The sequence below is a fragment of the Carya illinoinensis genome, chromosome 11 (assembly GCF_018687715.1).
Source record: "Carya illinoinensis cultivar Pawnee chromosome 11, C.illinoinensisPawnee_v1, whole genome shotgun sequence".
Taxonomy (NCBI): domain Eukaryota; kingdom Viridiplantae; phylum Streptophyta; class Magnoliopsida; order Fagales; family Juglandaceae; genus Carya; species Carya illinoinensis.
The window spans coordinates 34,532,616-34,559,576 of NC_056762.1; the positions used below are offsets into that span (position 1 = coordinate 34,532,616).

The following is a 26,961-nucleotide window of genomic DNA, read 5'->3' on the forward strand; positions in this document are numbered from 1 at the left end:
TTATTGGTTAACGAACCGCGTTTGAGCAAAAATATTCGAGTTCATGAAGCGAGTAAACATGTTAATCGAGCTCGAGTAACCTTGTTCTATCATCCACTTGATTCGATTCGTTTGTAGCCCTACACTTAATTAAGAGGTATAGTAGCATGCAAAATACATTAAGATTCCTATCCTAGTGTAAATTTTAATAAAAAAAAAAAAAAAGGAAGAATATTATATTATATTTATATTATATTATGTTGTGGAAGATGGAAGAAGACATTGTTACTATACTTTGTAAATTCGAGCAGATCTTTCCACCATCATTTTTTGGTGTCATCATCCATTTAGCAATACATTTACCTTGAGAGGTACTGTTGGGTGGACCGGTGTAGTTTCATTGAATGTATCCAATTTAAAGATATTTGAGTCGACTAAATCACACTGTTAGGAATAAAGCTAGAGCTGAGTGTTCAATAGTAGAGGCCTATATACACGATGGATGGTTCACATTTTGCTCTCTATATCTTCATGGTGTTGAGACACGATTTAATCGTCAAAAGTGAAATGCTGATCTTGCTGCTCCGCCTCCTCATCAGCTATTAGTGTTTTTCCACAATCCTTCGGTACACAAACAGGTTATGATTCATTTGATAGAGAGTTGAGTAAAGTTCGATAGTACGTGCTGAATAATTACCGAGAAGTTTAAAAAAGTTTAACTAAAACTTTTGCGCTTAAAATAATGTTCTTTTGCACATATATATAGTGAGCACACATACAAAATTAGAATGCAAGGAGTAGAGAATATAGAGGCAAGACAAGAGGAAGAATTTTTCAAATGGTTCGAACAACGTGTATGAACTAGAGTTAAATATATGTTAAAAATAATAACTTTAACTCTGGGTAACTTTTAATAAGTATATAATATTTCAATTGTTAGGTTTTGGAACAACGTGCTCGTGATCCCAGATTAGTTTACCCTGAATTGTATGCATTGGCTCGTGCTCCCTCAAATAGAGCACAACAATACACTGCATGCATGGTTCGAGGTTATAGATTACATATTCTGGACCTTGAACGTAATAAAAAGATAACTGTGGTGTGTTGGTTGAGGGAAGTCATGGAAGAGATGATATTGACTATTATGATATTATACGTAATATTATCAGATTGAAATATCTGGGTCGGTTTGTAACATATCTCTTTAAATGTGATTGGAGGGATCTAGGTGGTGGTTGGGTTTCAATACATAGGAATAATCACTTTGCGAATATCAATATTGCATCTAAATGGTACGAGGATGATCTTTTTGTATTGGCTTATCAAGCTACCCAAGTCTATTGCTTGATTGATCCAATGAGAAGCCCTGATGAAGATAGTGGAGTGATAACTTGGCAAGTTGTATAAAAATTTGTCTCTCAAAATATATTTGAAGCGGGAACGAGTGCGGATCACGAGAATAGTAGAGATAAAGATGACACTCCGGTTGTAGAGACCTACCAGGAAAATAGAGAGTGTATTAACTTGTTTGTTGACCTCGATGCACTCGAGTTATTCATCTCGACCCGTCCATATTAAATGATCATTTAAAGTAAGTGAGGAAGAGGAAGAAGAAGATGAAGAAGAATCCAGGAAGGAAGTGGATTGGGAGGATGAAAAAAAGGTTGATGATAATGACGAAGATGTTATTGAGGGAGATTCTAAAACAAGCATGGAAAATATATCCAAAAATGAAGAATAAAAGTATTAAATATTTTATTCATAAAGGTAACTATAGAATATTATACTTTTCATAATTTCTTCTAATTAATTTTCTTTATTATATTAATCATTTTTAAGGATGCCACCAAAATGACAACGAAAAAATATGTCTCCTCCGCCAAGTCCAAGTCCTGAACCCATTGATGACTCCCTACCCAAAGAATCTGCTGCTGAAGATCATGTTAACACACAAGAGAAAGACTGCCAGTCGACGCCTACCAGTAAGGAAATGTCGTTGATAATTAATTATATATTAATAATTTTATCTCAATAACTATATAACTAAAATTATACTATCTATTAGTTGATGTATCCCCTCGTCGCGGTCTTGGTTATATACGTGGCATCTCTCTTGAAAAAAGTAGAAGGCATGAAAAACTCAAGGTCACCATTTTTGATAATTCCACTGGAGGAGTGGATGATAGTACAACAGTGCTTTCCTCCTATATTAGCACAGTAGTTCGAGTTTATGCTTCATTTTAAGTGCGATTATGGAGAGATATTCTGAATGAGATTAAGGAGTACATTCGGAGTCATGTGCTGGTGAGTTTACTTTGAGAGTATATATTTTTTTCACCTAGATTATAAGTATATCATATTTTTTACATAATTAACTTATTAGGATAAATTCGACCTCGACTTTGGTAGTAGCAAGGATTTGAGAACTATGAATGAGTTTATTGCTACACTGTTCCGACGTCAAAAGGGATGATATCATGAGCACTTCAAGAAGTTTGAGACGTTGGAAGAGGCTACGCAGTCCCCTTTCCAGCAGATGAAGTTAAATGATTGGAGAAAGTGCTGTGATCTTTTCGTAACTCCAGATTATTAGGTATTCTAGACTTATATCATATAATTATTTACATTTATATTTGTTCTATATATTTTATGTATATATATTACAATTAACATTCTTAATTAACTTTGTAACACTTAAGTTCTTCAAATGCATAGAATAGATTTGCCCAAAACTGTCCACCATCATGCTAGCTCAAGGTCATTCCACCGTTTTAAGGATAAAACGATATTTAATAAATTATAAAATTCATTTATTTTTCTGATATTCTTTTATTTAGGTACTAACATTATCTTTTTAAATTTAATAATGTCGCTTTGCTAGAAACGTGATGATCCTAATATCTTTTCCCTCATTCATGTCTATGTTGCTGCTCAAATTAATGAGTGGATGAATCTTTCCACTGCAAATAATGATGTAAAGTATTAATTTTATAAAATAAATTATGTAACATGTGAATAATTTATTTTTTATTTATATTTCTTTTAATACGTTACTTATTGTGTGTTTTCTTTCAAATTGTAGGAAAAAATGATGGAGATGCAGTCAGTTTCTGGAGAATCCTCTCCTAGAGACATAGATATATTCATGCAAGTGCTCAGGCCTAAGTCTAGCATGGCAAGAGGTTTGAAATAATCTTTCAAGCATTCCAGTTCATCCTCTTCAACCTTATCTACTTCACAAATTAATAATCGTAACAAAAATTTAGAAGTTACATGGCGCGAGAATGAGTATATAAGGTCAAGACAGCAAGAATTGGAGTATTTCCTAGAGCAACAGTCTCATTTAGAAACATGTTTGCAAGACCAACAGAGAGACTGGGAGGAAAAAATACGCAATGAAATCCAAGGGCAAGTGCAGCGGGAGATGATGGTGCAAATGAAGCATATTTTGTCATTGCAACAAAATTGCGGTGGGCGAGAAAAAAAGGAAGAAATAAATTTTATCAATTTTCTCAGCGTATATAACTTTTAGTATCTAATTTTGAAATTTTATAATATATCATTAGTTGTTAAATGATGGTGTGTAATATGATACAATTAGCTGTTTTTTAATTTTATAAAATTAGTATTTTTGATCTATACGCTCGAATGTAAATAAAAAATATATGAACATTGATTCACATTCGAACCAACGTTTGAATGTAATTACACAAAATTATAACATAATTTTCAAACATACTCATCCTCAAATGAATAAAATGTTCGAATGTTTAAACGATTAACGTTCGAACAAACCTCTGAACATACCACTTGCATTTGAACGCTTCTTCTTTAACATTCAAACAAACGTCCTAACTATAAATATGATATGTTCGAACTATACTCGTTACATTCAAACAATGGTCTTTTAATGTTCAAATAGAAATTCAAACGTTTATTGCAATTAATGTTAGACTGTATAAATGTTTGAACATAAATGTAATATGTTTGAACTATAATCAATGAACATGAACTTCTGTCATTCGAATGCCAATTGGTAGGGTTGACGTTCAAACGTTTGATTAAACATTCAAACTTTACTTTCTGTGACAGATCTCAACCGTCACAAAAAAATAGAATGTTCAAACGTTACACCAAACAGAATACCTCCAACCATCTCTAAAAATATTTTTAGTGATGGTTGAACATTAAACCGTCACCAATTATTTTTTGTGACATCTTGGCCATTTTTTGTGATGATTTCCTCTGTCACAAAAGACCAATTGTGTTGTAGTATAACTTGAATGCAGAAAACTCATGATTAATATCAAGTTTCTCATAAAAAAGTTCAATCCATGCAAATCATTGCTACTCAAATGTGTCAAAATGTGCTTGGCTATTAATATTACTGCATAGAAACCATATTTATTAACTCATACAAAGCATCCCAAAGAGAAGTGAGTCAGATAAATTTCATGTATGGTATTCTTTATTGTAAAGACTTTTGTCAATTTTTTCCTCATATATTGTGTGGACAGATGCTTGCTTGAGAGCTTTTCTTACACACTTCAATGATTGAATTCAATATTGTTTTAAAGGAATATATTTCCAAGTTATCCTTGAAGGATTGAAAAACTTCATCTGCCATTCTTAATGCTTCCCCGTCCCACCAAGTCCTAGCAAGGAAATTCCATCTCCACCTCCATGTCCACAAATGCTCCCTCATGTTCAAGCAATTTTGATCTTCATAATTGCTTCAAGTTTTTGCATAAGCAATTGTTTTTTCATCATATCTGATCCATTTACATTGGTATGGGTTTTTACAATCTATAATAACTTCATCTCCAATGAAACACGAATCCAGAATACGTCACATCAATATGCCTAGATCTTGAACAAAAAGTTGAGTTATTCCTAAGATGTTATTATTGCAGAGAATATACTTTTCTTGTTCCAAACCTAGTTCTTCTAAGAAATTTGTCATCCATAACAATTATTTGCTAACTTCTGTGATGACAATATACTCTGTCTCTGAGGTATTCAAAGTGCCACATTTTTGCAGTCCGGATTGCCATGACGCAACTGCTCTTGAATAAGTAATCAGGTATCATGAAGTAGATTTTCTGGAATCAATGTCACCAGTTATATCTACATCTGTAAACCCATGAACCATAGGCTTGGTATATCCAAAGCATAAATACACCTTGGAAGTACCTGTAACATACCTTAGAATCCATTTCATAGCTGAAATTCCCAAGGTGCCCCTGATTATGCATGCTAATACTGAACCAAAAAAGGCTATTAACTCAAGATTATGAATAATGAAAGTATTGACACAATAATTTGGTTACGAAGGGAAACCCTTTAAAAAACTCTTCAAGGGTAAAACCCTACGGGACAACCAAACCCATGAAAGCAAATTTTATTGATTGAAAATATTACAAGTAAAACGTTTACAAAAACTTTTGTAATCAGACACGTTTACCCAAGACATACGACCCGCTTGTCTTCTATTGCAGTAGGTGGTCAGAACCTCTAACACTCTCCAATCTTTGTCTTTCCTACTGGAACCTCTAGTGGTCGAATTCGAACACAGCAACTCCCCCTCACACGATCTCTTGAAGTTCTATTCAGATCTTCAAGCTCCCAATGCTTGTGAATATGTGTTGTTGAAGTGTTCAACCCAAACCCTCAGCCGATTCCTCTACAAATAGACAATGTTGTGATTGATTTGGAGAAGGAATTTGTTGACAGGTTTATCCAGAATCTCAGTTAGATACGTTGCTAACGATTTGCGAACATCTCGGACCGGATCACTTTTTCTGGATTGCATTGAATTCAAATAAGCTTCAGTTTCTTCAATAACGCTTGCGCATCTTTATCTCGTTAACTGACTTTTAGACTTGAACTAATATAGGACTCTTGTAAACTCTTATCTTATAATTTAAACAAGTTTTGATAAGAGTTACACTACGAGTAGTTATCCTTATTAGATATCCTCTTGTTCAACACTCATCCTTATCAGATGCAATCCTAACATCCTATTAAAACTTACATTCTTCCATGATTCAAATTTAAATACAGACTCATCTAATCTTAGCCAAACATAAATAACATTTACAATTGCTACCAATGCTTTTTGCCAGGATCAAAGAGAAATTGACTAACAACTCCAACAACATGAGTGATAACAGGTGTTATGCACATCACACATTAAGCTACCCACAACTGATGCATAAGGCCATTTTGCATATTTTCTTTCTTTCTCTCACTTGTAAGACTCTGCTTTGAACTAACATTCAAATAACTTGCAAGTGGAGAACTCACTATTTTTGCCTTGCCCATGTTGAACCTGTCTAGTAACTTCTTGACATAACTCTCTTGAGATAGCCACAACTTGGCGTTCTTTCTATCATGAGAGGTCTTCATACCAAGGATTTGTTTTATGGGCATGAACTCTTTCATTGCAAAAAGTTTGCTCAACATGTCATCCACATTTTGCAAGAGAACAATAAAGTCACCATTAGAGAACTGTTTAATAAACACACAATGATCAAAAGTAGTTTTTATCATAGTCGTGCTTAATCAAAGGAATCAAGTTTCTTATACCACTATCTAGGTGTCTGCTTGAGTCCTTATAAACTCATTTTCAATCGACACACAAGATTGTTTTTGTCCTTTCCTTGAACCCCTCTGGTTGCTCCAAATATATTTCCTCCTCCAATTCACCATAAAGGAAAGCAATCTTCATATCAAACTGTTCAATTTCTAAGTTCATACTGGCAACAAAACCTAAGACAACTTTGAAAGAAGACATTCTTGTGATGATGTCTATGGAGCGAAGCGGTTCAATATTTTTATAAGGCACCTTAATATAAGAGCTATCTTCCTTCACCCAAGGACCGTGAGGATGAAGAAGTGGATGTTCCTACTAATCGCTCCAGAACAATAAAGTGAAATCACACCAACTACTATGGTCCCTGGCTTGGGTTCATAATCCGCTTATCAGATTGTACTAAAATTGTCACTTTGTGCAAATTCCACTTAACAGAAAGGTAGGGAACATTTATTTGTTCCCAGTGCCCGTCATTTATTTTCTTTTGTGCAGTACTAGTTTTAATAGGTGTTTGTCGAAAACCCCCATCCACTATTCATATATTCTCAATCTATCTATTAATCAATCTATATAGAGCTTGCTTAGCAGGAAAAAAAAAACACTAGAGTCTAGACTCCATGCAATAGCAAAAATGCAAATTAGTAGGAAGATGCAATGAAAAAAACTCTAAATCCCATTTCCTTTTCACAAGCCATTCAACATTTGCAATGCTTATTTTCATCTTTCAGAACCACATAGCATAAATGTTGGCCTAAATAATTTGCCCAAGGTTACAGATAAGTTATATAGTGTTCCACTCATATAAGAGCTAGAATAATATAGATAATAAAAAGCAAACCACCTAATTTCAATTTGCAAGAGGAAGAGAAATGAGCCCATAAAGGGTCAAAGCTAGACATGTTGAAGTAGCAGTAGTTTTGAATGGTATTCTTCCTTTATCATTCCTCAAGACCATGGCTTTGTAAATTGGCAAGGCATTCAGCACTACAAAACCTGCTAAGAACATTTGCAGAAACAGACCCTCCATTTTGCTGCCTCTTAGAGCTTGTACAAGCCCCATAAGAAATGATGCCAAGTTGATAATGGCTGCCGTTATTAGTGGCACAAACATGTTTGATGAGGCTCCAAACTCGAACATACCTTGTCCATATCTTTTGCTTTGTTCATCATCAATCACTTTGTTGGTCAAACCGAAACCATATGTGGAAATCCCTAAACATTTGAGGAAGAACTCAAGGCATCCAAACCCGAAGGCTGAGAGCCCCCTTATCATCCACATTCTCTGATCATTCCACCACTTTTGGACTGTTCCTTCCTCTATCAAAAATTCAAGGAGATCTTGTCCATAGGCTCCAAGCACAAGAAACACATACAAGATTAAACTAGGCTCTGATAGCTGCAATATATTTTCACCAATAAGTAAAATCTAAATAGATGAAAGGTAGAATAATAAAAGGAGAGGCTTAATGTTCAAAAGCCTAACCATGAAAGCTTCTTAAATTTCAAAGGCAATATATATATATATATGGAAATGTGTTACTAATATTTCTCTATTCTTCAGTAATAGTCTTTATTAGTAGCTAAATAATGAATAAAAAAATTTTGTAACTTGTAAAAAGCATACCTTTGGAAATATAGAAAGTCCATGGAGAAGGCATAGTTGGGGGAGAAATGCATAGAGGGTGAGAGGAATAAACCAGGTGGGCCAGAAACAATAATGAGTGTAGGCAAGGCACATAAGAGTGCCCAAAGATCTAGTACCGTAGGTTAATGGACTAAAACTGGAGAAGGCAACTTGGAGATTGCCGATGGACCATCGTTGGACTTGGTTTAGGACATCTTCGAGGCTGATTGGTGCATCACCCAAAAAGGCTGGCCTCTTAGGGTTGCAAAATATGGACCTCCATCCCTCGCAATGTAGCCGAAGCCCGGTGAAGAAGTCCTCTATCAATGTTCCATATCTGAAGCCCACCTATATATCCAATTTATACACCCAATCCATTTATTCTTATTCAAACCACAATTCTCCTTCTGAATTCGTATGCTCTACAAATATCTTGTTATATTAGCATACAATTAAGTAGATTCATATTCTTGCTTGTTTGGATGAATTGAATGGTTCAATACAAAGAGAAAAATATATAGTATTAAATGGATATCTAGAGTTCAAACTATTAGAAAATCATACTCTTGTTGCATTAAATGTTGTAGAATCTACATTATGCGTCTATCTCTTTCCAAAAATTATATACAATTTTAGTTAAAATGTTCAATTTATTTCCAATTTTTTAACTGGGTATTTTTTGTCTTTTTAAAAAACTCTACTTAATTGGTTTCCTTTTTTTTTTTTTTTTACACTAGCCTTAGGCAATTGCCTAAGTTGGCTAATGGAAGAGCCACCCTGTATAAATAGTAAACTTTTTTACAGAGAGTTTTATGATAAAGTACTGAAATAGTTTAAGGTTTACTATCTGTACTAGTTTGTTTACCTTTTTTAAACCTTCTGCTACTTACGATTCTAAATTTGATCAGATCAGCCTCTATCACCCTCCATTACTATTGACACGTGTAATTTGAACAAAACTATTAGAAAGCTAAAAAAAAAAAAAAAGGAGGTAAAATTGATAAATAACAAGTCTTGCTTGCTAATAAATTTAATGGTTTAAACTACTCTAGATAAAATGAGCTCAGTTCTCTAGTTTACACACACACACACACACACACACACACACACATATATATATATATATATATAACTATGGTACTAAATAATAAGAAAAAGCTTACCTCATAACCCCATTTGGTCTTGTACTCATAGTTACACCCTGCAACCTTGTGTGCCAATTCCAAAACCGCTTGGGACTGGATGAATTTGTCCACAACACTGTTGGGGCCAAGTTCAGGGATCTCCGGTGACACAATGGTTGATGGGCCGCCAAAGAAAGCTCGCCGGTTGAAGAAGCATCCAGTTCCCAGATAATCAGGGCCCAACATTCCATCCAATCCCAAGGGATTACAACAAAACATCCGTCTATATTCACTACCATACGTATCGTTCTTGTTGATCCCATTAAATCTTTGAGGGAATTGAACATATGCTAATTGGGACTTGAGTTTAGGGTCTAATAGGTAACAAAATGCACGAAGAGGTGTTCGTGGGTCATTAGAATACATGTCACAATCCAAGTTGAGGATTATAGGTGCATTGGTCATTGTGGCTGACACTCGAAGCTTCATTACATGATGACAAAGAGAAAACAAAATTATAAATACATGAAAATTAATTACAAAAAATTTTTAATTGGAAATAAAATTGTGGAGCATTTTGGTGGTAGTAGATACAGGAAATTAAGCTTACCATGACGTTGAGGGCACCTCCCTTGAAATTGTGGGATGAAGTCTTGCTCTTTTCCCTAGAGACATAGATGAGGTTTGGCATCAAATGGTTGGTCGCGTCTTTGTTTTTGCCACTCTCTAATAAGACCTACCCATGATTGATTTAAGCTTCCAATTAATATCTAATTAGGAACTAATAAAATTAATATGATAAGGAAAATGCTTTTTGTACTTAAAAGTTTTACTTACATAACAATATGTATTGACGTGTCAGTTATTGATATGCCAAAGATTATGGAATTTAAAATTTAAAATTTTAATTTAAAAAGAAAACTGATAAAATGAGTCTTATACGTAAGATTGTAAATAAAATTGTAAGTAAATGTAGCACTACTCATAGTATAAATGTTGGTACCTGAATGATACTGGGATGATCTTGGTGGGTAAATCCATGATTTGTCCATTTGCTGAAAGCCTTGCGCTCTATCTCCTCAGTGATATACTCTTCCCCAACTTTCCCTTTCTCAAGGACTTTCTCTACCCTTTCTTTCATGCTTTCATACATTTTCTGTGATATCGTACATTGAGAACAAGAGGAGTACTAGTCAATTAATAAATGAATTGATAATGAGATAATCACATTAACCCAACGAAATCAGACACAAAGTTTCTCAATATAAAGAAGAGAATGAAATATAAGGAAATTAAGGGATGATGGGAATATCATCATGACTATCAACAATATTCAATAATTGAGGCATTGATTAATGCCTAAAGAATAATTCTATTTGAAAATTTTTACACCAAACACCATTCATATGACATAATTTGATTTGGAATATACATCTTAAATTTTAAATATTACACATCAAATTATACTATATAGATGGTGTGTGGTGTAAAAGCCTTTAAATACCACTACTCTTATATAGTTATAAATGTCATGTGATTAAGCATATAATATGCGAAACATGGTAGGTGACATTAATAGGTGTGGCAACATTAACATAAACTCCCCCCCCCCCCCCCCCCCCCCCCCGACCAAAAAAAAAAACTTACCCTTTAATTTTTCTCGCTAAATTTATGATTGGAAATGTCCAAATAAGCTTTGCATAAAAAAGAGAAACTAAAAACGATAATTATTGTTGAGAAGGGGATTTAGCTCCCTACTTGGGCAGTGTCAGGTTTGGCCCCCCTCAGGGCCCAAACTAGCCAGTAGATAGCCCAGTACAAAACTAGTGAAGGGAAGAGATTGAGCTGGGCCCGAGGCAGCCCTTCAGATGTGTTGCTGGTCGCGTCACCCGATCAAACCACTACCCACATCACTGGACAAGCAGGCACGCTGCATTAAATGGTCTGGGAAGCCAGCACTCAATGACAGAGCCAGACTTCCACTCACCACTGTGGACAAGGTAATGCGCACACCTCCCACCTCTGACTTGCCGTAGTGGACACTCTGGTGGCCTACGCACAATGTGGCCAAGCAACAGTTGACATAACAAGGGTGGAAACTTGCCACTAAAATAGTGTCTCATACACCCTTCTATGATCTGCTAGTAGTGGGCTGGGACCACCATGATCGAGTATATAAACATGTCCCAGGTTCAGGTAAGACTCTCTAAACACCCTCCTTGTACATTCACACCCCAAGAGATAATTCTAACTTAGGCATTGGAGGTGTCCTACGCCAGCCCGAGCCCTTATCTCCTTGGGTCTCGGAGTTCTCATGGAAGAATTGCTAAGGTGCCCAGTCTATGAAACACTGAGGTTGTACAAAAATCTATGAAATCAACCTTCGTCGATGTGAACATGCCGCCTGAGTTTAGAATCGGCTGAATCCGGTAAAGAACCAGTCGGCCGGTAGTAGGAACTTAATTAAACCGAGCTTGACCAGTTGGATCCCGATTTGAACAGATTCAAACAGTCGAACTGGCTGATATAATATATATATATATAGATCTTTTGTATATATCTTAGGTAAAACAGCGCCATTTCATTTAAGTGAAATGGCGTCATCTTACAAGTATCATTTAGAAAAAAAATTAGAATGAAATGAGACCGTTTGGTTTAATACACCAAACAACAACGTTTCTTAGGGATTAATAACCTTCCTTCCCTTCTTCTTCTTCTTCTCCCGACTCTCTCTCTCTCCCTCTCTCATCACAACATTGAAGGGACATCAAAAACTGACTAGGATCATGTCAAAACTGACGTCGTCGATTTTCTCTCACTTTACTGGCTAATTTTGTCCGCATATAAACATGTATATAAGTTGTCAATTATATTTTGGTTTATTACTGAAACTGAACCAAAACAATCAGCTGTCACCCTTGCGAAACACAATATCAACAATGGAGGTGTTCACAAACCATGCGCGGACATGAAGAATAGTCGAGAAACATGGAGGCAAGGATGGTCAAGGTGGATGACATGATAAAGAAGCTGGCCATGGAGGTAAGAAGCCTCCGACAGGAAAATAAAGTCTTGCGGTGGGCAAACGATGAGTTTATGGAAGATGTAGGGCAAGTCAGAATGAACATGCTAAGTCACGAACCACTACCTAGGTTGACTCGGCAGAAGAGGAAAGAAGACAGATGCACCAGGAGTTATGAGAACTCATGGATAAATATATGGAAATGGCCAAGAAGATGGGCTCATCATCCTTCGTGGATCAACTGCTCACTAGCACCGACTTACCATTCAACATGGAAGTCATGGCGGCATCGCTCCTGCCCAAGTTCAAGGTCCCTCAGATGGAGATGTACGATGGGTCTATTGACCCCCCTCAAGCGCCTAGAGACTTTTAAGGCCCAAATGACCCTTTATGGGTTCCCAAGCGAGATTGCATGTCGGGCTTTTCCCCTGACGATGAAAGACACAGCAAGGGGATGGTTCAGGTTGTTACCCCCAGGACCCATCAACAGATTCGAAGAGTTATCCCACTTGTTCCTAACACAATTTATGGCAAACAAGAAAAGGAAAAGGTCGATGTTGTACCTCTTGATCCTCAAAACACGACGACAAGAGTATGAAGACATACGTATTCAAGTTCAATAAGGTGCAAATGACAACAGACAACCAAGATGAGAACATTACCTTGGCTGCCGTACTGGGAGCTATTTGGTTGAGGAACTCGTTCATGCAAGAGTTGGCATGAAAGACCCCCATGACGATGTGGGAGTTCATGGACAATGTAGTCAACTTATTAACGTGGAGAACACCTTGTGAGACCTGACATTCCCAGGAAAATCGAGTTGGAGCAAGCCGACAAGAAGGCCAGGGGGTTGGCAAAAGGGAATGCCTGTGAAATAGTCAGGAAAGATTCACGGGACACCATGCCAAAAGGCAGTAAGTCAACTAGGGCGCAGCACATGGTAGAAAACGTGTGCACACTAGCCTTGTTGTGCAGAGGGGCCAACGGTACTCCTTGTACCACAAGACTAACAATGCAATACTAGGGCGACAGATGTTGAATAGCCTAAGGGCGATCACATTGACTTACAACCTCAAGATCAAGTTCCCCACCCCGTTAGGAGTTGACAAAGTGAAGGACGAACAACTTCTCACTCAGGAGTGCGACTCACAAGAGCTGAGAGGTAAGGGACAGGACGTGCTAACGCTCGACGAGATGATCGGCGCTGTGGGGGCTCCACTGCCCCGTAGCCTAAATGACCTGGATGAAGAAGTTCAAGATTAACAGACCCACTGGCAAGGCAAGCCAAATGAGCCCCTAAAGTTAATTCCTGTGGATCCTTCAAAATTGAGAAACACAGTGCAAATCGAGACTAGGATGAGTCCCAAGGTGAGACAGTCCATGAAGCAGCTCCTAGTTGAACACCAAGATGAGTTCTCCTGAAGCCATGAAGAAATGCCCAGGATCAACAATGTGTTCATCAAGCACCGACTGTGTGTGGACCCTTGAGGCCAAGAAGTTTCGACAAAAGTGGAGGAGCTGCAGTGCTGAGGAGTACACCGCCATAGTTGAGGAATTGTTGATTCCTCGCATCAATTTAATTGTCAATTCCACCGCCAGCCATTGTCTACTCAGCTTTATGGATGCCAACTCAGGGTATAACTAGATACGAATGAACCCAAACGATGAACAAAAAACTGAGTTCATCACTAACCGAGGGCTCCATGGTTACCAGGACTAACTTACCAACAATCAGTCCACCGAATGTTCAAAAACCAAATAGGCCTAACATGGAGGTGTACGTGAATGGCAAGCTAGATAAGAGCAAAGAACCCCCTGCAACACCTAGATGATTTGTGAGAAGCCTTCATGGTCCTCCGATAATATAAAATGAAGCTCAACCCACTAAAATGCTCATTTGAAGTGGAGTTAGGAACGTTCTCGGGCTTCATGGTATTCAAACAGGGAATTGAAACCAACATGGAAAAGGTTGTGGCAATAATGAACATGTCTTCTCCAAGATACATTAATTAGGCGCAAAAGTTGGTCGGGCGAGTGGCCGCTCTCTATTGTTTCATTTCCCGCTCAACAGATAAATGCCTGCCATTCTGCAAGGTCTTGAGGAAAGTGTAGGACTGGAATGACAAATGCAGCTAAGAATTTGATAAGTTAAAGGAGTACTTGACTTGTCCGTCGCTCATTAGTCATGAAGAAGATTTGCTCACATACCTATCAGTGTTGCCACACATTGTATCTGCAATCTTGGTTCAAGAAAGGGAGGGCCAATAGCATCCTATTTACTATACAAGTTGTGCGTTCAGAAGAGCTAAGGCAAGATACCCGCAACTAGAGATGATGGCTTTCGCCCTGGTGATTGTTGCCAGTCGATTGAGACCCTACTTCCAAGCTCACCCAGTGAAAATGCTCACAAACACTCTCGTTAAAAATTTCTTGTAAAGAATGGGCAACTTGGGCCATTTGCTTAATTGGGCCGTTGAATTGAGCAAGTTAGACATTGAGTATTCCTCTCACATAGAGGTAAAGGAGTAGGTGCTGGGAGAATTTATGGTTGAGTTCACAGCTTTCCCAAAAAAGTGCCAAAAGCACTTGTAGGAGAGCCCTAGCAGGTCTAAGTCGATGGCTTGTCTTTCTAGGCTGGCAAGGGTATAGGAGTGCACATTGTCACAGGAGCCAATGAAGAACACAACTGCATGATTAAGCTCGCCTTTAAGGTAAAAAAGAATGAAGACCAATTTGAAGCACTACTAGACAGGCTGGCGATGGGCAGAGCATTGGGACAAGTAGTCATTAGCTAGGTAAGGGGCGATTTCTCCACCAAAGGCAAAAAACTAAAAATATATCTTCAGTTTGCAGGAGAGGACTACGACTTCTTCCACTACTTCCACATCGAGCAAATACCAAGATGGGAGAACCAGGAGGCAGACAAGCTGGTGCGAACAGTCTCAAGATAAGAAGATTCGTGCCTAACAAAAAACTCAATAACTCAGATAGTGGACTTCCTAGCCATAGGGATTGAGATCTCGGTCATTGGTCTCGAAATGCTAGAAAGGAATAAAATATGGTGAAGTACCTCCACACCAATTAGTTGCGGAGTGATGGGGAAGAAGCTTGGAAGGTCAGAAACAAAGTAGCATGCTCACGGTAATAAAAGGGGTCCTGTACAAAAGGGGTTTCTCCGAACTGCTCTTGAGATGCCTCTCACAAGTTGAGGACCAATATATTCTAAGCGAGATACACAAATAAGTCTACAAAATCCACTTTTTTTGTGGAGGGGGGGGGGGGGGGTAGAGTGCTAACCACGAAAGTAACAAGGCAAGGTACTATTGGCCCCATGCACTCAAAGATGCTGAGAGTCCGTAAAAAGATGCTCGAAGTGCTAAGTACACACATTTATCCCACATTGCCTACTAGAGGAATCGACGTCAATCATGTTCCCATGGCCATTTGCACAGTGCGGGTTGGATCTGGTCAGACCACTTCCTCCAGGCAAAAAGGAGTAGGGTTCATAGTCATCACGGCCAACTACTTTACCGAATGGGTAAAAGCAGAAACTTTGGCAACTATCACCGCAGCCATTATCACAAAGTTCCTATGGCCGACAGTTCAACTCCTCCCATTATCAAGAGTGGTGCGCAGAATTTGGTATCAAGTTCAAGTACTCTTCCCCGAACCATCCACAATCTACGGATGAGTCAAGGCTACCAACAAAATCATAATGAGAATCCTGAAGAAAAAGCTAACAAATCAAAAAGGAAGATGGGCTGAGGAACTACCAAGTGTCTTGTGGGAATACCAAACGACTGTTAGAACTCCAACAGGAAAGACATCTTTCTCTTACGGCAGCAAGGCAGTGATACCAGTGGAAGTGGGGATGCCGTTTTACCAAGTACAACATCTTTCTCGGTTCCATCTCCATTTTTCTATCCGACCGGGGGGAGGCTAGGTCAGAGGTCACCTTATCTTGGGTCATCCTATCTTTAGCTCGAGCTGTTTCTGGAACATCCCGCATGACTCCCGAAACAGCTCGAACCGAGAACTCCTAGTGGATAGCCTCCCCCTTGGGATATTCCCAGCCCGAGCCTGAAACAAAAAATAACTACTTGGTCCAATCCTTGATGTGAGAAAAGTGCTTCTCTAGGCAAATATCCACTTCTGACCACGAGCCTTGAAAACTGCAAAAATGACCCATCAAGGTGTAGCTCCCTATACACAGAAAGGAATTCCCTCACTATCAGATCGGGATACACCTCGGTCTTATGGTTCAACACCTGGCGGAAGATCACATAGCTAGCAACCAAGAGCTGTCATGCATTCAGGTGCTGCTGAGTGGGCGCCAAGCCAAGGAGGTCCAAGACATCACTAATGGGGTTGCGGAATGGTAGCCGAAGCCCGCTCACTAATAGTAGAGTAAAGAGGGCCACCTTCATCGCCAGGCCAACATCGTCGATGGTCACAGCCTAACGGCCCAGAACCTCCAAGGCGACCGAGTCGAGAATGCCAAATGCCCCCTGTAGTGCACAAAGGTCAGCAGGAAAGGCTATTGACTCCCAAACTTGTTTCAATGGGTTCTCTTTAGTGACTGATTGCGCCCCACCTTTAGGACCACCAGAAGTCACTTTAGGGTGTACGGAATGGTCCTTCTTGGGGTTAGATCATGGAACACTCTTGGGAGCCATTTGAGATGAGCAAAAGATGGAAGTCGAGGACAATTAATGAAGAAGAAGGAAAGGACTCGAAGTAAAAGACAAGATGAACATAGAGACGACGAGCTCTCAAGAAGAAAGCAGAGGGAAGTGGAAAATGAGGGTGAAACAGGACTTAATTGAGACTCGTGCCAGTTGGGAGGCGAACTGCCACCCCATGTGTGACAACATGGCTGTAGCCCATGGTAATTGGCAGAGTCATGCAAACCACGTTCAGCAACTTTTGAATTCTCACCGCTCTTCTGTGATGGGAATTCTCGGGGTATTGAGAAGGGGATTTATCTCCCTGCTTGGGCCTTGTGAGGTTTGGCCCCCCTTAGGGCTCAACCCAACCGGTAGATAGCCCAGTACAAAACCAATAAAGGGAAGAGGACTAGGTTGGGCCTGAGGAGGACCTTCAGATGCGTTGTTGTTCATGTCACCTGCTTAGACCACAACCCACATCGCCAAATAAGCAGGGATTCAGCATAAATGGTTTGGGAAGCCGGCACGCAGCGATAGAGCCATACGTCCACTCACCTTTGTGGACAAGGTAATGTGCACGCCTCCCACCCCTCACCCGTTGTAGGGGACAAACTGGCGACCCACGCATAATGTGGCAGGACGACGACTAATATGACAATAATGGAAACTTGCCACTAGCTAAGTATCTTGTACACCCTTCCACGATATGCTAGCAATGGACGGGGACCACCACGACTGGATATATAAATATGTCAAGGGTTTAGGTAGAACTCTCTGAACACTCTCCTCTTACATTCACGCCACAAGAGATAATTCTGACTTAGATATCGGAAGTGTCCCATAGCATCCCGAGCCCTCGTCTACTTGGGTCTTACAAGTGTTAAGGAAGAATCACTAAATTGTCCAGGCTCCAAAACACGACATAAACAATTGTGGATCATGGTTACTTAATTATCTCTATAGGCCATACACGTCTTGCAGCATTCTTTGTCCTCGTGCATATATGGGAGCAAACACCTTTTCCTAATCTTCGTACTCTTTTGTTTTCTTTTACCTTCTCTCAACTTTTCCCATTTGCTTTTCGCTAAGCAAGCACTTGGCCTACTCAACAAGAGCCTTAATTTGGGTCTCAAATGTTTAGGAGACAGACTTAGTTTGGAGAGTTTTACTTGTTTATTTACCGTGTATATCCTTTCCAGGTATTTCTAGTTATTTTGTATCGCTAGTATTAATGTAATATCTATTAAATATAATTTAAAATCAACATAAAATACAATAAAAAGTAAATATATGTTTCCTACCTTACAAACAAGTAAGACAAAGGATATATATTTCAAGGATAATGCTTCGTCCACAAAAGATTCTCTGGCACTCTCTGGTCCGCCAATATTTATTTTTAACTTATTTTTTAAACTATTTTTAAACTATTTAGATATTTTTTAAAAATTAAAAAAATCATAAATGTTGTAAAATAACATTGTTGTAAAATAAATTGTATGACCACCTTGAACTAACCATCAAATGCATAGTGCATAGTGCTAGCATAGTACTAGCATAGTGAGTTGGCCGACATATGCGTAGTGCATAGTGCTAGTATAGTACTAGCATAGTGAGTTGGCCGACATATGCATAGTGTATAGTGCTAGCATAGTACTAGTATAGTGAGTTGGCCGACATATGCATAGTGCATAGTGCTAGCATAGTGAGCTAGCATAGTCCCCTTTGTACGCCTATATATATCGTTGAATCCTTTCAGAAATTCATAAGTTTCATAACTTCTCTGAGCTCTCTCTCTCCCTCTCTCATTTTGATAGTTTCATAACACGTTATCAGCACGAAAGTTCTGACGATCTTGGAGCTAATAGTCATCTACTTCAAGTAAGTTTTTCAATATATTTTTGTAGTTTTCAAAATAAATATGAAATGTTAAACATACTTATGTTCCTGATTTATATATGTAGAAAATGTCAAATCTTACAAAATTGGAATTCGTTACTCTTGACATTTCTGGAAAAAATTATTTATCTTGGATCCTTGATGCTGAGATCCATCTGGATGCGATGAACCTGTGAGATACAATTAAAGAAGGAAATCAAGGGTCTCTGAAGGACAAGTTGCCAAAATAGCAATAGGATAGTCTAAGATACGCCTGAAGCGTGGACGGCCTATTGGTGCTAAGGACAAAATTCCTCGGAAGAGGAAAATACAAAATGAATTTGGTGCTCCTGAATAGTCCATACCAACACAGTCCATAAGAGTAATTTATGCTCCTGAAGAGAGTAAATCTCCTGAGAAAGAACCTCCTGAAGAGGTATTTCATGAAATGTCTTCCCTTGAAGAGGGACAGGTACCTGAAAATAACGAGATCTCGATACATTTCATGAGTACAGGAGAAATTTTGAATAGAAATAAAACTGTTGTCGACAACATATTTTCATATAAAATGGCTCTTGACATTACCAGAAGTAATGAAGAAATTGAGCCAAGAACTGTCGAAGAATGTCGACGTAGAAATGACTGGCCAAAATGGAAATCAGCTACTAAAGCTGAATTAAACTCGCTAGCAAAGCGAGAGGTCTTTGGACCAATTATACAAACACCAAAGGGTATAATGCCCGTTGGATATAAATGAGTATTTATACGTAAGTGTAATGAAAGTAATAAAATTGTGCGATATAAAACACGACTTGTTGCACAAGGTTTCCTGCAGAAACCGGGAAATGATTATGAGGAAACATACTCTCCTGTTATGGATGCAATCACATTCAGATATTTGATCAGTTTGGCAGTTATAAAAAGATTGGATATGCAGTTGATGGATGTTGTCACTGCATATTTATATGGATCATTAAATCATGACATATATATATGAAAATCCCTGAAGGATATAAAATGCCTGAAGCTTCTAATCTGAGTACATCCAGAAGTATGTATTCTATTAAGTTTCAAAGATTTTTATATAGGTTAAAGCAATCCGGACGCATGTGGTATAAACGCCTTAGCTAATATCTATTGAAAGAAGGATTTGAGAATAATCCAATATGCCCATGTGTTTTTATTAAGAAATCAAACTCCGGATTTGTTATTATTGCGGTTTATATTGATGATCTAAATCTTGTTGGAACTCCTGAAGAGATCAGAAGAACCGCTACATATTTAAAGAATGAATTTGAAATGAAGGATCTTGGCAAAACAAAATTTTGTCTCGGCCTGCAGCTCGAGCATTTGCCAAATGGAATTCTCATTCATCAGTCAAATTATATAGAGAAAGTCTTGAAACACTTTTACATGGACAAAGCTCATCCCCTGAGTACTCCAATGGTTGTTCGATCACTTAATGTATAGAAGGATCCATTTCGTCCTTGTGAAGACAATGAAGAAATTCTTGGTCCTGAAATACCTTATCTCAGTGCAATTGGAGCCCTGATGTATCTTGCAAATTGCACTCAGCCTGATATTGTATTTTCAGTTAATTTACTTGCAAGATATAGTTCCGCACCAACTCGAAGACATTGGAATGGCATTAAACATATCATTCGATACCTTCGAGGTACGGTTGATATGGGATTATTTTATCAACATGGTTCAAGTCCACAATTAGTTGGATATGCGGATGCAGGTTATCTTTCAGATCCACACAGAGGTAGATCTCAAACTGGATATGTATTTACTTATGGAAATTCTGCTATATCATGGAGATCTGTCAAACAAACACTATCTGCTACCTCTTCAAATCACTCAGAGATCATTACAATTCATGAAACAAGTCGAGAATGTATTTGGCTAAGATCAATGATCCAACATATTCAAGAAAAGTGTGGTCTTCCAGTGATTAATGATAGTCCAACAACTTTATACGAAGATAATGCTGCTTGTATTACTCAAATTAGAGGAGGATATATCAAAGGTGATAGAACCAAACATATTTTACCTAAATTCTTTTATACTCATGAACTTCAAGAGAGATGTGAAATTAAAATCAAGCAGATACGATCAAGTGATAATCTGGCAGATTTATTCACAAAAGCATTACCAACTGCAACATTTAAGAAGATTGTGCAAAACATTGGAATGCGGAGACTTGAAGACCTTTTATCATGCACTTTTCAGGGGGAGTAATGTCTTGAAGACTTATACTGATTGTACTCTTTTCCTTCGCTAAGGTTTTATCCCACTGGGTTTTCCTTTGCAAGGTTTTAATGAGGCAATCTTAAAGCATTTTACAGTACACATGAATATTGTACTCTTTTTCCTTCACCATTGGTTTTTTCCCACAGGGTTTTTCCTTGGCAATGTTTTAACGAGGCATATTCATTATATGTGGTCATCCAAAGGGGGAGTGTTGTAAAATAACATTGTTGTAAAATAAATTGTATGACCACCTTGAACTAGCCATCAAATGCATAGTGCATAGTGCTAGCATAGTATTAGCATAGTGAGTTGACCGACATATGCATAGTGCATAGTACTAGCATAGTCCCTTTTGTACGCCTATATATATCGTTGAATCCTTTAAAAAATTCATAAGTTTCATAACTTTTCTGAACTCTATCTCTCTCCTTTTGATAGTTTCATAACAATAAATTTATTTTAAAATACTTTATTAGTCATTAAGTAAAACATAACAATATAAAATTCAACGAAATTTTATGTGGGACTAGTGTTTTACCTAATCCAAACAAATACTGACAATTACTTTTGTCACGAGTCACAAGTTCGGCTAATAATGTCATGTGGCCGGACACGTTACGATCGAGACATTATAAAATTCAACGAAATTTTATGTGGGAGTAGTGTTTTACCTAATCCAAACAAATACTGACAATTACTTTTGTCACGAGTCACAAGTTCGGCTAATAATGTCATGTGGCCGGACACGTTACGATCGAGACATTAAAAATTAATATTAAACACAGTGATATAGTCAATTTAGGCCGACATAACCAGCCGTTGGGTTACTTGATCATCAATATCGTATGCTGATCACAAAGTTATTAAAAAACAAACAAACAAACAAAACAAAAAAAAACAAAACAAAACAAAACAAACAAAACAAAAAAAACAAACAAATATCGTGTGCTGACTTGATTGTTTATGACAAATGATATATACCCATATATAATTGTCATATGTCATTTGTCATTGGTTAGTTTTTTTTTTTTTTTTCCAAGGCTTCCAACTCATTATTTAAACAAGACCTTACAATCTATTCACAATTTATCATATTTAGTAAATATTTAATTACTCAATATTACCTGAATCTCCACTGTATCAAAGAACCATGAAGAGTGATTTGTTGCAAAATAAGCTTCTGGACTCCTCTCTATTATATTATTCTTCTTGCAGAATGGTAACCAGTGATATGCAAATTTTGCAGCTTCCATGCAAGCAAAGAGTGTAACCTGCGATCCCCCATCATCCGATACATAAACCGAAATCCTCTCTGTCGGATAGTCATAAGCCATGACCGATAAGGCTGCGCTCACCAGCCTCATCGGTGGCTCCTTGTATGGATCAGTAGTGCATATAAACACGTCCAACGCTGGAAAGTCTGAAGAAGATTTTTCTAAAAGTAGTGCCTTATAGAGATTTTCAGGATATTCATCACGGTAAACGATCGTCATGAGAAAACACTGACGAGTGAGCCACAAGAAAGCAAGGAAAGTGTCGGAGACGAGGAAGGAGAGGGAGATGAGGAAGGACGCGTAGGTGGTGGAGTGGATGAGCTTGAGTGCATGGCGATAGAGCAGCACTAAGATGGCACAAAAGTAGACTGCCGCAAACATGCGGTTGAAGGCTGTGCGGCGTGCGTGTCTAAGCCTGTGAAGGAGAGGAGCGCGCGCGGGAGAGGTACTCAGGCTCTGATCCATGTCTTTTGGTGGTGTACAGCAGTTCTAGAGAAGTGACGGTAAGGATAAACCAGGGCTTAATTTATAGGCCTATTTTCAAACACTACAAATTATGAACCGGGGGCTTAATTTATACGTTTATTTTTTAAATAAAAACTCTTTGATGAAAAGGAGAGTACGTATACGATCTTTCAACGTTCACAGAACTTTGAAAAAGACAATGCAATTAGTGAGGAACCTTGTTAGTTGCTTTAACATTTCTTATAAACAATGCAATTTTTTATAATGATAAAATCAAGATATTAATCATGATTTGTCAATATCATCTTCTAAATATTAGTGTTTAATAATAAAAAAATCATCAGCACGTAGAGGGATAAAGTTTTTGGAGTTTAATATTAGTATTTAAATATTAGTGTTTAAATATTATTACAATATATTATTTTAATATTATTCTTATACTGAGATTTGAAAATATTTAATTATTTATTTTATTTTTTATAAAAATTTAAAAAAATTATAACCATTAAAATAGATGAGATGAAATGAAATAAAACATTTTATGAAAAAGAATCAGACTTGTTTAGACTTTAATCAATTTATTTGTTCGGCTTTCTTTACAACATGCATTCCATAAGGTCCACTTTGGAGAGCGGAGTACTTTTTATTATGAGACGACGTCGTAGCCACAGTTCAAGCCGTTTTGGATTGAAGTACGCTGGTCAAAGCGATATTGTTAGAGTCACGAGCCGTTGATCCAAGCTCAGTTCACTGCCTCGTTGGAATTTCTTTGGTTTTAGCTTTTGGCTGGAATTTCTCTGGTTTTAGCTTTTGGCTTTCACTTTCTGAATTTCCCTGGTTTTAGCTTTCGGCTTTCACTTTCTTTCTCTCGCTATTTTAAATAAGAAAAATTCTATTTATTTATAACTTTACTGACGTGTCAGCTATAAAAATTTATATTTAAAACAAAAATCATTCAGGTTATATAATGTAATCCTAAAAGAAAAAGATAGATCATTAAATATATAATTTTGTGGGGTACATTACATTACAATTCACATGCACGTGGAGAGAAAATTGGAGCCTATGTTCAAAGAATGACAATGGATTCAAAATTTTTTGAATTTTATCGCGGGACACGGTAAAGAGTAGTCACAGCCCCTTTCATGATGTTTTGGATAATTCCGAAAAGATAACTGTTATATCAATAAAAATATTATATAAAATAAATTTATAAATTAATATAATTTTATATAATTTATTTTATAATAAAAAATAATTTTACAATCTAACATATCATATTAAGTCATATGATTTTATAATTATATAAACTTTTATGATTAAAATATATATTTTTAAAAATATGACAACTTTTTTTTATTGTATACAACTTAATATATTATTATTATTATTATTGTGATAAACACTTGCACGACTCTTTTTTAAAAGGCAACAGTTTCAAGACTTTGTACTGCCGTGTAGAATGGGAGAATATGGCGTTGAACAGTTCAAGGCAATAGGACCAGACGCTTGGGAGAAAAAGTTGGGAGCTCTTCAATTTTTTATTTTTAAAAATTATTTTTCCCCAATTTTTTGTTTTTATTGGCATTGCCTTTTTAATGATGAGTGGAAGTACATTGGTACAGGTAGCACGCAACCAATGCGCTTACAAATCGTGGTAAAGTTAATTTGATCGTGGGGTTTGGATCAAGCTAGCTTTAGACTCGGTCACACTCATATGAGATTATAAGAAAGTGATAGATACAAATTGACAAATTTATTGACAACTTTACCCTAATAACGTCGAAGATAATACGCGATAATCACATGGAGCGTTGGTGGTCTAAATAATCATGTGGGAAGAAATGTGCCTACCATTATTCTTGCATTAAAATATATTTATAAATTGAAATAATTAAATGTGATAAATCAAAGGCAATAATTGAGAATAGACATCACAAATTTTCAATCCTTACAACAAACGGTGTCGTTTAAAATGAAATTTTTATGACCGGGTTTTTATTTCTGATGAGCTTTATGGGCCTTACGACGCACGGGCTGGGTTAGGAATCCACTTTTAATATATACAATTATATAATTAGAACAATAACTTTCGGCCTAACTGTCGGCCACAACACCAAAATGAAACTTTTATGGTCGGGTTTTAATTTCTGATGAGTATAGGCTCAGAAAGCATGGCTGAGCAGGAATGCACAAATGCATATTGTAGTAAAATAGACCCAATACCATTTTAATAAATACAATTTTATTTTATTTTTTTCCCTCATGCATTTTTCAGTACCATTTTAATTTTTTTTTTTTACTTCCCATTTCTCAAAAATATCTACTATACTTTTAATACATATAATTATCTATTACGCTGATCAAAATTATTCTAATATAAAAAATTACGAATTTCCTGTATTTAGAAAAATAAATAGGTTATAATTAGAACAATATCTTTTAACAAAGAAATTTTAACTTTTAGGAATATAAGTAATTTCGGCCAATAACAAAAAAATTATTTTGGATTTAAATTTATTTATGGTGAATTTTTTAATTACTCATAAATATTACTTTTTATTAATATATTTATAACTATTACCAAATAATTATTAAATAATTTTCAATAATTAGTAGGATCTACGCTTTTATAAAATCTCAAAAAATTAAAATTATCTTATCTCATCTCACTATTTAAATACACACTTTTTTTTTATAAATTATCTCATCTTAACTTAAAAATTTTACTATAATGTAAAATATTTTATCTCATATTATATTAACTGTGTAACCAAACCTAAAAGTAGGTCTGTGCAAGATACCCGCTGGGCCGCACTACCCGCACAAACTGATTGGATCGAACCCGCTAACGTCGAGTTGAGTACATGTCGGTTTCGACAACCACCCAATCTGACCAATTTCGGACGACACCGACTCAAAACCATTACAGATAATCACTCTTCACTCTTTTTTCTCTGAGTCGAATTAGATCGAGTTAAGGCAGCGGCAGCGGAAAAGTTTGGGGCAGTGGTAGAAGCTTACCCAAGGCAGCAGAGGACACTGTGGGGAAGACGAGGCACGAGACTCTCGTTCCAGGCAGTCAAACCAAGGTCGACAACGGCGACAAAAACTCTAGAGGAAAAACAGTGTTATGCCGAGAGGGGAACAAGCCGGTGGTTGGCCGACATGGAGGATGCACGGCTGACCTGGGTGGTGTGGCGAAACTGTCGTTGATCTACATGGCCAAGAAACAGAGACACAGGGAGAGAGGTCGGCGACGGTGACAAAAACTCTAGAGAAAAGACGGTGTTATGCTGAGAGGGGAACAAGACGGTGGTTGGCCGACATGGAGGAGGCACGGCTGACCTGGGTGGTGCAGCAAAACTGCCATTGATCTACACTGCCAAGTAACACACACACACAGAGAGAGAGAGAGAGAGAGAGAGAGAGAGAGAGAGAGAGAGAGAGAGAGAGAGAGAGAGAGAGAGAGAGAGAATAGAGAGATTGAAATGGCTTCTTGGGGGAAATGTCGGGTCATACGAGTTCGACCCGATTTGGTTTTATTCAGATCGGGTCAATTCATCATTCTGTCTTGTATGCTCCTTTTTGGGTCGGTTCGGACCCAAACCCGGTTTGGGCTGGTCGGGTTGCAGGCCTACCTAAAAGTATATATGCTATTTTCAAACTAGTAAAATTAGAATTATGGACTCACACACTTGGGCTGGGCTTTAACGTCCCAAACAGCTACAAAATGAAACTCATTTAATCAACATCTTTGGGTTAATGGGTTTTACCTTACTAAAAGAAAAACACATAAATTTAGCTTCTATTTAGGTTTTTCCTTTTTCATAGTGTTTTTTCCTGACTAAGCGATTAACCTATATTCACTATAGGTTGATTATCTTTAAAGAAATCACTTATTGAAAAAATAAGTGAATTAGATCAAAGAATTTTGATAAAAAAAAATAATATATCTACTTGTGAAAATTCTGTAAATTAGAGAAGTGGATTGTTAATCAAATAGAAAATATGCAATATTGAATTTATATATAGTCCTTCAATATTTGATTTTCAAAGAAATTAGTTTTTAAAAAGTTA

At 37.2% G+C, this 26,961-nt stretch overlaps 1 protein-coding gene across 3 annotated transcripts in view; it reads right to left on the reverse strand.

The window, feature by feature from the left end:
* Positions 1–7,255: 7,255 nt before the first annotated feature.
* The window catches only part of LOC122282056 (cellulose synthase-like protein G3), a 47,382-nt gene continuing 27,676 nt past the window's right edge, over positions 7,256–26,961 (reverse strand). Inside the window, exons 1-6 of one of the 3 annotated variants that reach the window (XM_043093979.1) lie at positions 22,267–22,973; positions 10,326–10,478; positions 9,933–10,058; positions 9,362–9,805; positions 8,199–8,546; positions 7,256–7,970 (exon numbers count right to left, since the gene is read on the reverse strand). In XM_043093979.1, the coding sequence (XP_042949913.1) occupies positions 7,422–7,970; positions 8,199–8,546; positions 9,362–9,805; positions 9,933–10,058; positions 10,326–10,478; positions 22,267–22,881 (2,235 nt within the window). In that variant the 5' untranslated portion in view covers positions 22,882–22,973 and the 3' untranslated portion in view covers positions 7,256–7,421. Of the gene's footprint in view, positions 7,971–8,198; positions 8,547–9,361; positions 9,806–9,932; positions 10,059–10,325; positions 10,479–22,266; positions 22,975–26,961 lie in introns of those variants that run through there. The other 2 variants (XM_043093980.1, XM_043093983.1) reach the window with 2 other exon arrangements.